Genomic DNA, 11,772 nt, shown 5'->3' with positions numbered 1-11,772 from the left:
AAGCAAAAACTATTTGAAGGAGGAGCATAATTAAACCAGATACATATCGAAACTAAAGCTATTAAGTATAACAACGATTTGTTTGTTTGTTTGTTTTTTTTTTTTTATGGTTCTTAAAGATAATTTTATTTATTTTGAGAGATACAGATAAAAAAAAAAAAAAAATTTATTAACGAAGTCTGAAAAGAAAAGCTTGAGTTTAACTTATTTTTCTAAATAAACAAATGTAATTTCTTTTGTCAGCCGAAGCTCCGGCTACAAACTAGTGACAACGCAGCGTGTATCCCCCTAGGTCAGCGGCGCGTCACTATCTTCTACTGCCTTTTTTATTTTTTATTTTCCCTCATTTCTGACTTTCCCGGACACAAATGGCGCTTCTTCTCTTTACTCGCTTCCAATTCCAAAGTTCAAAGTGCATCCTCCAAGATCCTCTTCCCTCTCTCTAAGCCTCCAACCCTGCCCTAACCTTTACCGAGACGCGCCGCTTAAGAATATAATGAAATGAAGCGCGTGTTCGAGGAAATCTCGGACGACGAGTGGGGGAACCACTCCTTCAAGCCATCTCGCGTCCTCAGAAACCCGCAACAGCCACCTCCTCCTCCCATCGAATCCTTCGCTTACGCCTCGTCCAATCCCCAAGTCGAAGTCACGCTAAATTTGGAGGACGACGATGTGGAGGAGGAGGCCGCGAGGCCCGCCGCGAATCGAGGCCGTCGGTTCGTGGTCGATGACGACGAGAGCGAAGGGGATTTCAAGGAAGTGTATGAGATAAAGTCGAGCGAGGAGGAGGAGGAGGAGGAGGATGTGGTAGGGAAGGCTTTGCACAAGTGTGCCAAGATATCGACGGAGTTGAAGAGAGAGCTGTACGGCTCGTCGCGGACCGCGTGCGACCGCTACGCGGAAGTGGAGGCTTCATCAGTTAGGATTGTGACTCAGGTGTTTGAAGCTTTTTGATTTTTTTTTATTGCAATGGTTCATGATATTTTTGGTTTTTGAATGATCGTTTTCCTTGTGTTTGGTTGCTTAGAAACTTAAGGAAGTGGAAAGGAAGTTATATTAATTTTCTATCTCGCGTTATATGTTGCTTTCGTTTGGTTAAAATTCACTTTGCCGAGTTAAATTGTTCGGTTGAGCTTTTTGCGAGATAGGTAGGAATATAGTGTTGAAGCTTGTATCCGAGTATCGTTGTTGGGGTGGTTGTATTGGCAGTTTGGTGGAGCTTTAAGGTTCCATCAAATTGAAACTTTGCTTTGTTCACCCATGTTTTCTGTTTTTGGCACTCAAACAATGATTTTAGTTGCTTTTCCAATGTGGTTGGTAACTGATATAGTTTTAATTATTCTAGGATGATATTCATGCGGCATGTAGGTCAAAGGATTCGGAATTTCAACCTGTTCTCAAGCCATACCAGCTGGTTGGGGTCAACTTTCTTCTTCTGTTATATCAGAAGGGTATTGGGGGAGGTACCGCATTTCTTCATCATCACCATCATGCCTTTGCCTTTTATAGTGCATAAAATGGAGCTCTCAGTGCTGAGGGTACAAAATAAGAAAACTGAAAAATTGGTACTTGCAATTCAACTATATAGAAACATAATTTTCTTTATTTTGTAAACTGGATTTATTTCTTAAACTTATTGTTGTTATGAAGCAATGAAGGCTATATTACATGGACCCACTGATGTAGGGTAGCAGCAGTACAATGTTTGTAAAGATAAATTCGTAAGGTTAATGGAAAAGTTAAGGCTTTTCAAGTTCTAAATGACGGGAAAAAGAAAGTTCAAATTTGATTGCATCTTGATAGCTGATTTGATGCTGAAATGGAGATTGATTTTGCGGGAATTTTCTGACTACAAGTGGCTTTAGGACGGTGAGAGTTAATCCCATCATTTAGTTAGATATTACCATAAGAGGGTAAAAAGAATAGGACACATAGGTAAAGCAGGATTCGCTGGGTGTTGGTTTCATGGGAGTCTGAGATTTCAGCTTTTAGGAAGAAGTATACAGAGACAAGAGGGGTTATTTGGGGGTTCTGCACCTTCAATAAATATACTTGTTGGCAGAAAATTGAAGTGGTCATGACATCAAGGATTGTCAATCAAAATAGGCAGTAGCAATAGCATAAATAACACACCATCTCCTATTTTGTTTGTAGTAGTCATGGAGGCTTTGAGTAAAATGATTACTTCTACTATTGACAGGGGTCTTCTCTCAAGCTTCTTTGTGCGATCTAGGCTCCCCGTTGTAAATATTTCTCACTTACCGTTCGCGGAGGATACTTTGGTTGCCAACCCTGATCATCTTTGCTCTCTATGTGTCCTCTTATTATTTTTTGAAGTTGTTACTGGTTTAAAGGTTAATTTGGCCAAATCAGTTTTGTGGGTAATGTGGATAATGTGGATGAATTGGCTGACATTTTGGGTTGTGGGACTTCCTCTCTGCCCCTGAAGTATCTTGGTATTTTGCTAGGGGCTTCTTACAAGGCTAAGTCTATTTGGGATGGCATTGTGGAAAAGATGGAGCGTCAGTTGGCTAGTTGGACAATGATGTATTTGTCTAAGGGTGGCAGGGTTACCCTTTTTTAGAGCACCATTTCCAACTTACCTACATATGTCTTATTTCTTTTTAAGAGCACGAGTGTGACCAATCGAATAGAGAAGCTCCAACAAGACTTTTTATGGGGAGGCATGGGTGAAGAATTTAAATATGACTTGGTTAGCTAGGCCAAGGTTTGCTCTCCAATCTTTTAGGGAGGGTTAGGTATCAGAAACTGAGGGTATTCAAATCGCACTCTGCTAGGTAAATGGCTGTGGCGCTATAGGAATGAGAGACGCTTGGTGGAGAGTAGTGGACTCCAAATACTGCAGTTTATGGAGTTGGTGGTGCTCTCTTGTGTTGGCAGGAGCCCTTGGGGTGGGGTTGTGGAAGAAGATTAGAAAATGTTGGGAGTCTTTCGTAGGCTGTACAAGATTTGATGTGGGGGATGGAATGAGGATTAGCTTTTGGCATGACCTGTGGTATGGGGACTCGGCTCTTAAGGTAGCTTTTCTAGTTTTATTTGGTATTACTTGTGTGAAGGATGCCTCTGTTGCGGACAATTTGGAGTTTTTGGGCGGTTCCAATTAGTGGAACTTGAGATGTACTAGAGAGGCACATGATTGGGAGGTGGACGTTTTTGCTTCTTTTCTCCAGGTATTGCATTCAATTAAAGTGAGAAGAGGTAGTGAAGATAAGTTGTGGTGGGTCTCTTTTAAAAAAGGTTTGTTCAAGGTCAAGTCTTTCTTCTACTCCTTGGCTTGTTCTGAAGGTAGTCGCTTCCCTTGGAAGAGTGTGTGGTGGACTCAGGCTCCTTCAAGGGTGGCCTTTTCCGCGTGTTCAGCGGCTCTTGGCAAGATCCTTACCTTGGATAATCTCAGGAAGCGGCGTGTTATCGTGATAGAAGATGTTGCAGGGGTAAGAAGACTGGGAAGTCCATGGACCACCTTCTTCATTGTGATGTGGCTTCTTCTTTGTGGAGTGCTCACTTAGTCGTTTCGGGATGTCTTGGGTTATGCTTAGATGGATTTTCGATTTGCTTGCTTGTTGGTGGTCCTCTGGAAGGCGATGAGTGCTACAGTGTGGAAAATGGCGCCTATTTGCCCTTGTTGGTGCTTATGGAGGGAAAGAAACAATAGGAGCTTTGAGGACTTGGGGAGGACATTGGAGGAGATTTTCTCCTCCTTTTACCATACATTGTATCTTTGGACTATGGCTTATGTGTCCCCTCTATCGATTAGTTTTGATGACTTCCTTGTTCGCTTTTCCCTTTTTAGTTGGGTGTTTTTTTTTTGTATACCTCCAATGTACTAAGGGGCGCCCTACGCTTTTAATAAGATTGGATTATTACTTATATATAAAAAAAAAAAAATAACCACCCACCATAAATATGCCTATTTTCTTGCTTGATTTGTAACTTCAAATAATTGGCCAAGTAATTGACACCCAATATATATTTATGATGTTGGCATTGGAATCTCGGACTTACCCAATCAGATTTGCATGAGATTCAGTAGTAGATCCTCAGTTTGATTAAAATGCTAAGACTGTCACTAAAATGGAGAATTCGGATGAAAGGATCATATCTTCTACCTTTGGATTTTGGAAATAGCTAGTATATATCTCCTTTGTCTGACATTTCTCGAAATCACCTTCTACTTATGGAACATGACCTAATTTCTTGAGATGGTGTTCTTCCTTTGAAATATTTACAGCTGGTCAGTTTGTATTAGTCGAAGTATTATCATATTATGAAAAAGCTTCCAGCATCCTGATTTTTTCCATGTCATGAAAAGCATATCTCGATATCATTATAAGTTTTGATATTTGGTTTTGACTATATTATTAAAGTTGACTTTCTTTTGTCTTTGCTGCAGCCATATTGGCAGATGAGATGGGCCTTGGGAAGACTATCCAGGTATATTGGGCTCTATTGTTTTGCCGATGTCTTGATAATAGTTTTTTTGAGCACTACCTCCTCTCTCTCTCTCTCTCTCCCCCCCACCAAAAAAAAAAAGAAAAGAAAAGAAAAGAAAAAGAAAAAATGGAAAGAAAGTTCTTTTGATTGTTAATTTTCTGTAATATTGTAAAATTGTTCTTCTCCCACAGGCTATTACATATTTGACCTTGCTGAAACACTTGAACAATGATCCTGGTCCACATTTAATTGTATGTCCTGCATCTGTTTTGGAAAACTGGGAAAGAGAACTTAAAAAGTGGTGTCCGTCATTTTCCGTTCTCCAGTATCATGGGGCTGCACGATCAGCGTATTCAAAGGAACTGAGCTCTTTAGCTAAAGCTGGATTACCTTCTCCTTTTAATGTTCTTCTTGTGTGTTATTCGCTTTTTGAAAGACACAGGTTTGTTCTACTGCGCTCCAGGCCAGTATGTTATTTGATTTCATGACAGTTGAATTCCCATAAATGATGGCTTATGCAGTGCGCAGCAGAAAGATGACCGTAAAATTTTAAAGCGTTGGCGATGGAGCTGTGTGCTGATGGATGAGGCCCATGCCTTGAAGGATAAAAATAGCTATAGGTGGAAAAACCTAATGTCTGTAGCACGAAATGCAAACCAGCGTCTAATGCTGACAGGAACGCCACTCCAAAATGATCTACATGTATTACTTGCAATGACCTCTTTCCTAAAGTTACTAATGTGTTCCATAATTCTCACTACCAATTTAACCTAGAAACACTCTGCTGCTGCTGTCTTTAGAAATGAATTTTATTAGTAAATGTAATAGAAAGCTCAGTATTATGATGTGTAGTTACTAGTCCATGAGCTCTGGCTCAAATGGCATTTCCTTCCTCAATGAGAATGGGGTGAAGGATAAGGTCGTTACTAGCCCACTTGGTGTATGTGTAATGTACAAATAAGAAAATATTGTGGGTAGTTACTATGTTGTATGACAAGTTCTGAGATATAGTCTTGCGTTTTGTTATCACTTAGTCAAAAGGAAAGATGTTGGATTTATGGAAATATCACAAACTTGGAACAAAATTTTGATGTGTGGCTCCCTCTATGCAATTTAGGTGGAGCCTTCTTAAAGAGGGGTTGTTGGGAAGACTCTAGGTAACACCTTTCTTCTTTGGTGGATGCCTTGTTTCCTACATTCTTTTCCTCAAGAACAGAAAAAAAGTATTTGATGGAGAACTTTTTTCAGAGAGATTTTTCAGCTATTAAATTTTTCTTCAAGGATTGTGTGATGCAGTTAAGTGATACCTAAGCACTACCTTGCGTGAAACTTAGATATATCTGTTTTTTCTTTTTAATTTTCTGCAACTTAATCCAATCCTTTAAACCTTGCAATCACACCTTAAATTTCTCACCTTAAAGTCCCTAGGATAAAAACCATAGCACTACCCACTTTTTATTAGTTGGTTTTCACACCACAGTTCAACATCAAATCAACACATTTCCCCATCTCTTTCACACGTAAAACCTCTCTCTAATGCATCTGATATGCTGCTGCCAGAGAAATGCTGCAACCTTGAATTCGATTTCCAGCAACATAAAACCATCAAGATTCAGCCTCCTGAATCAATCTTTTAAACCTCTACTCCAAATCCCTCTCGACTCTGCTAACCTTTTGCCATCAAAACCTTCCTAGAAAATAGCCTTTGAGCACTCTGTTGCTGCTACTGTACCTCATCATTTTTTTGCAGCGTCCAATAAGTTGCAACAGTTTCCATGACTTCTGTTATGAATATAATTGGTATGCATGATGTCTTTCTTTTTGTGTGTATGTGTGTTTTTTTTTTTTTTTTTTTTTTTTAAATTCTCAGTGGTGGTTGGTGTGGGGCTGGAGTTGGGGGGAGTGGGATTGATCTCTAATGATGGTTGTTGTCAGAAATTTGGTTTGCTCACTAATGGATTGCATTTTAGTAATTATTGTTGTAACATCAACTGTTGGAGATTATATTCACAGGAAACACAAATTTTCAGTTTATTTTTAATTTCTTTGCGGCTGACTATGATTGCTTTTGTTGCAGGAGCTGTGGTCATTGTTGGAGTTTATGATGCCTGATCTTTTTGCTACTGAGGATGTTGACTTGAAAAAGCTGTTAAATGCAGATGATTTGGATTTGATTGGTCGCATGAAGTCTATTTTGGGACCATTTATATTGAGACGATTGAAATCTGATGTAATGCAGCAACTTGTTCCAAAGATTCAACGGGTATGGTAGATTTTTTATTTAAGATATATGTATGTACATACATATATTTCTCAGTTATAATTCACTTCTGTAACTGCTAAAACTATTCTACAGGTCGAGTATGTTGTAATGGAAAAGCAACAAGAAGATGCATATAGGGAAGCTATTGAGGAGTATCGTGCAGCTTCACGAGCTCGTATTGCAAAAAACTCACAGATAAACTCAGTTAATATTTTTGGAGTTCTTCCTCGGCGTCAAGTGTCCAACTATTTTGTTCAGTTTCGTAAGGTGCTGCAACCTCTATTTGCCACATTTCCTGTATATTCATTTATTTACTTAAAATCATTTAAATATTGTGTGTTTATCTCTAACCCAGCTTTGCGTGCTTTGTTTTTTCTTTTTCATTTCTCCTCCTTTATGTGCTTATTCCAGATTGCAAATCATCCTTTATTGGTTAGGCGTATTTACAGTGATGAGGATGTTGTTCGTTTTGCTAAAAAGTTACATCCAATGGGTGCGTTTGGCTTTGAATGTACCTTGGACAGAGTAATTGAGGAACTTAAGAGTTACAATGACTTTTCCATCCACCGGGTAATTCTTTTGGTTCTTGTCAATGTCTCTTTTTTATTTTGTTATATACTAAAAGATTTAATGGACTATCTTCTATATAATAGCACGTTTTTTCTTCTCAATGGTTGTAAGTGAAATTCTATGTTGCCAGTCAATGCTGGAACTGCACGTGCCTTTGATTTTATTATATATTTGTAAAATGGTTGGATTCACAGTGTGATGTAAATGACATAGATGTCACATTTAACTATAAATCAATGCATTAATTAGTTTCTATGATGGTGGAACCCTTCCAAAAGAGGCCGCTTCAAGGTCAAGCTCTTCTACTCTTCATTGGCTTGTTTTGAAGGAAGAGGATTCCCATGGAAGAGTGTGTGGCGTATACAAGCTCCTCCGAGGGCGAGTTTTTTTGTGTGGTCGGCGGCTTTGGGCAAAATTCTGACCTTAGATAACCTCAGGAAGCGATAGGTGATTGTGACAAGTAGATGTTGCATGTGCAAGAGGAGTGAGGAGACGGTGGACCATCTTCTCCTTCATTGCGAGGTTGCTTATGCTTTGTGGAGTACTTTTTTTGGACAGTTTGGGTTGTCTTGGGTGATGCCGAGACGGGTCTCGGATTTACTTGCCTGTTGGTGGTCTTCGGGGAGGAGGGGGAGTGCTGCTGTTTGGAAAATGGTGCCTACTTGTTTCTTTTGGTGTTTATGGAGGGAAAGGAATAAAATGTGCTTTGAGGATTTGGAAGGGACATGGGAAGACATATTAGCCTCTTGTTTTCATACGTTGTATCTTTGGACCGTGGTGCATGTCTTTCCGGTGTCGATTAGTTATGATGATTTTCTTGTTCGTTTTTCTCTTTCTAGTTAGGTGATCCTGTTGTATATTCCCAGCGTACTTTGGGGCGCCTTTACGCTTTTAATTTAACAGATTATTACTTATCAAAAAAAAAAAAAATTAGTTTCTATGAATTAGGTAAGCTTGTGTGTATATGGGGGGTTTTGCACAAGGCTGACTATTGCTGGACATGCATCTGAATTTCAGTTATGAGGATTCTTATAATATTACTAACTTAAATTAGTTTAGTAGGCAGGTTTTTCTAGACAAGGGAAAAACTGAAGCTGATATTAAACTTCGATGGTGAATTTGATTCATATGCCTTCATCTGGCCCTTTTCTTCATTGAAACATAGGTGCTCAGATTATAATCACCAAATGTTGTTCTACTTTTGAAGTCAGGAACTACTGTTGCCAAAGAAGAGCCGGGTGCATGGGTGATGTGAGGCACCACCAGGGCACATTTGAAGCCTCAAGGCAAGCTTTTGTTGACGTGCTTGCCATCAACGCCTTGATACAAGGGGCTTGAGGTGAGCTCTTCAGATCACTAATCTCCCTTACCCCTACGGATTTTTCTTTCAAACCACCCCCACACCCCCCCCCCCCCCCCCCCCCCCCCCCCCACAAAAAAAAACCAAATCTCTCCCTCACCTTCAAGAATCATGGTACAAGTGGTTTCTTCTTTCGTTCTTAGACGTGCATATGTCCCTCTAGAGATTTTCCTTTAAAGTTCTACTTCTACTCAATCTCTGTGGTAATTGCTTGCTTTTTATCTTCTTTTTTTCTTTAAAAAAACTTTTATCTGGTGTTTGTTGTAAACATGTCCTTCATAGGCCAATCCTTCTTCACTTGTACTCTTTCTTTTTTTCATAAGTAATCAAGATATCATTAAAAAGCGTAGACGCTTCTAGGTACACAAGACTTAATCATGATAACTAATCCCCAATGGAGAAACAAAAGCAGCTGTCCAAAGATACAATTGTAATAAAGACAATATCCTCCGAAGTACTCTAGCGGTCCTCAAATTTCTGTTATTCCTTTTCCTCTAAGCACACCACAAAAGACACGAAGGTACTATCTTGCACAAAACAACATTCATACATATTGACTACTTGTCTAGGCATAACCCAAGACAACCCAAATTGACTGAAGAAAATATTCCAAATGGACAAGCAACATCACAATGAAGAATGTCTACAGACTCCCCATTCCTCTTACACATATAAAACCAATCAACCACAATGATGCGTTGCTTTCAAAGATTGTCCATGGTAAGGATCTTTTCTAGGGCCGCCGACCAATTGAAAAAGTCCATCCTCAATAGAACCTCGGTCTGCCAAACATTCTTCTAAGGAAAACGGAAACTATCATGACAACCCATGACACTTTAGAAGGATTTAACACCAAACAACCCTTTTTTGGACAGGACCCAGTACAACTTGTCTTCCCTTTTCTGTGTCATTCTAGTTAAATACAACACCATAAAGAATGAGGCCTTCTGGCAAATCTCACGTTCTATTGATTGACACTGCCAAAAAAAGCCACGTGAGTCGCAATGGAAGCATCCTTTGGGCAAGCAATACCAAATAAAACTGGGAGGCTTCCTTAAGAGCCATATCCCCATGCCAAATATCATGCCAAAATGAACTTGGAGCCACCTGCACCTCAAAATTGGTATGACTAGAAAATTTACCCTAACCCCTCCTAATATTTTTCCATAAACCCACCTCACATGCCTTGATGAGTTTACTAGAACACCATCTTCCCCATGAACTTACATATTTAGAGTCCACCGCCACTCTCCACCAAGCCTCTCTTTCTGAAGCCCATAGCGCTAGAGCCATTTACCTAAGAGAGCATGATTGAACCTCAACAAGTTCCTAATCCCCACCCTCCTTTAGAGATCGGCATACAAACCTTGGACCATCCCACCAAGCGATGTTTGAATTCTTTTCCTAGCCATCCCACCAAGTGATGTTTGGTGGGTAGGTGTTGCCCACCCACCAAAGGGATGTCCAGCAAGCCTTGATCAAAGATGAAACTAGAAAATTCTTCCACAGGAGTTGCATACCGCATAACACCTACCCTTTCACTTGGATATCTAATGGCATTAAAATCTCCACCAATGCACTAAAGCGCTTCCCACCAACTCGTGATGCTAACCAATTCATCCCACAAAAGTTGCCTATCATTATTATTATTGGGACCATACACACCTGCAAAAGCCCATTCAAAGTTGTCACCGACACTTTGGAAATAGCATGCAATGATGAAACGCCCTACACTAACATCCAATTTTTCCACTACCCTTCTATCCCACATCAGCAAAATGCCTCCAGAAGCTCCATGTGACCCTATATAACACCAATCCATGTGAGGGCAACCCCACAAGCTCCTTGCTATTTCTCTAGTAACTTGCTGTAATTTAGTTTCTTGTAAGCACACAATATCCACTTTCCACTCCCCTATAAGGCCCTTTATCTTCATTCTTTTTTCCTCCAAGTTCAGCCCCCTTACGTTCCACGATAAAATTATTGGCTTCATTAATCAACCATCGAGCCCCTCCCTTTCCCATTGACCTTGAGTGCAGTCCCTTTCTTGCCATCATAATTAATAGAACATGACAATTGTTGTAGCTCTTGTTTACCTTTGGACTTTGTTGATAGAGGTGCCACCACTATGTCTGCCACCGGAGAACTTGTTTTGTTCTTTCGATCATCTTCAATTGCTCTGAACAATGCCATTATCTCTTCCTCATGCCCTTCAAGTGACAACCCAACAACATGGCAAAAACCTTTCACTCTTTCCACAACCTATTCACAAGTCTCTTCCTTAGTCAACTCACCCTCCAACATGTCCCCCCTTTGTACTGCCAAGGGTTCACAATCCACCACTTCATCATCCCAGAACTGTATCAATTCCTTGCCAGTGAGCTGCTTGTCTTCATGAATAGAGTTTTCCCCTTCGACAAAAATTATTGGCCATTTTAAAACAATTGGCTTGCTATTCATTGGGGTCCACCAACGTCTTAGGGAATTCAGAGCTACTTTTGTCATCTTCTCCCCCTTGCCCTCACATCTATTTGCAATTTGTAGCAGCCCTCCGCCACTATTGTCATCAGTGCCTTAGTCAATTCGTTCCCCTGTGCAGCCTTCCTATTGATATCTTGCTCAAGCTGCTCAACGTCCAACTCTGACACTGTTCTGTCCAATTCTGGCATTTATTCCACTTCTGGGCTATCTATGACTGCCGCCACAAGCCATGGGTTGTCCGCTATGTGCTCCCGAGTCTGCCCAAAGGCCTGGTTGGCCTTGTTTGACTTCTCTGGAAAGAGTATGGGATCTGCCATCATTGCCGTTGTGGACTTCGACTCCAGCACCCAACTCCGGCCACTCTTCGGCACCATTGCGTTGTCTTCTACTGATGCTTCGGGCTGCTGGAGACCATCACAATTCTGTTTCGTAGTGCAATTGGCTTGTGCGGCTTGATCTGTTGCTGTCGAGCCAAGATTCAGCTCCAGCGACTCTCCGGCAGCTGCTCTGGCGACCTTCTCCGGCGCCTCTCTGGCAGCTGCTCCGGCGACTCTCCGGCATTGGCAACAGCTCCTTTCTGCTGGCCGGAGCTGCTGTATTTTTCACATGCCAACGTGGCTTGGACTTCAGTATTTTCCTTCGAAAA

General features: G+C 40.7%; 1 protein-coding gene across 2 annotated transcripts in view; it reads left to right on the top strand.

The window, feature by feature from the left end:
* The first annotated feature begins 304 nt into the window (after nt 1–304).
* ETL1 (SNF2 domain-containing protein / helicase domain-containing protein) overlaps nt 305–11,772 on the top strand; it is a 31,202-nt gene continuing 19,734 nt past the window's right edge. The window contains exons 1-8 of one of the 2 annotated variants that reach the window (XM_059593675.2): nt 305–936; nt 1,346–1,463; nt 4,412–4,452; nt 4,644–4,894; nt 4,974–5,154; nt 6,530–6,715; nt 6,809–6,982; nt 7,127–7,285. In XM_059593675.2, the coding sequence (XP_059449658.1) occupies nt 502–936; nt 1,346–1,463; nt 4,412–4,452; nt 4,644–4,894; nt 4,974–5,154; nt 6,530–6,715; nt 6,809–6,982; nt 7,127–7,285 (1,545 nt within the window). In that variant the 5' untranslated portion in view covers nt 305–501. The remainder of the gene's footprint in view (nt 937–1,345; nt 1,464–4,411; nt 4,453–4,643; nt 4,895–4,973; nt 5,155–6,529; nt 6,716–6,808; nt 6,983–7,126; nt 7,286–11,772) is intronic. The other variant, XM_059593666.2, reaches the window with a different exon arrangement.

The sequence above is a fragment of the Corylus avellana genome, chromosome 2, assembly GCF_965113065.1.
Source record: "Corylus avellana chromosome 2, dhCorAvel1.hap1.2, whole genome shotgun sequence".
Lineage (NCBI taxonomy): Eukaryota > Viridiplantae > Streptophyta > Magnoliopsida > Fagales > Betulaceae > Corylus > Corylus avellana.
The sequence above is the reverse complement of the archived record's forward strand: the minus strand, read 5'-3'. Positions and strand labels throughout refer to the sequence as shown.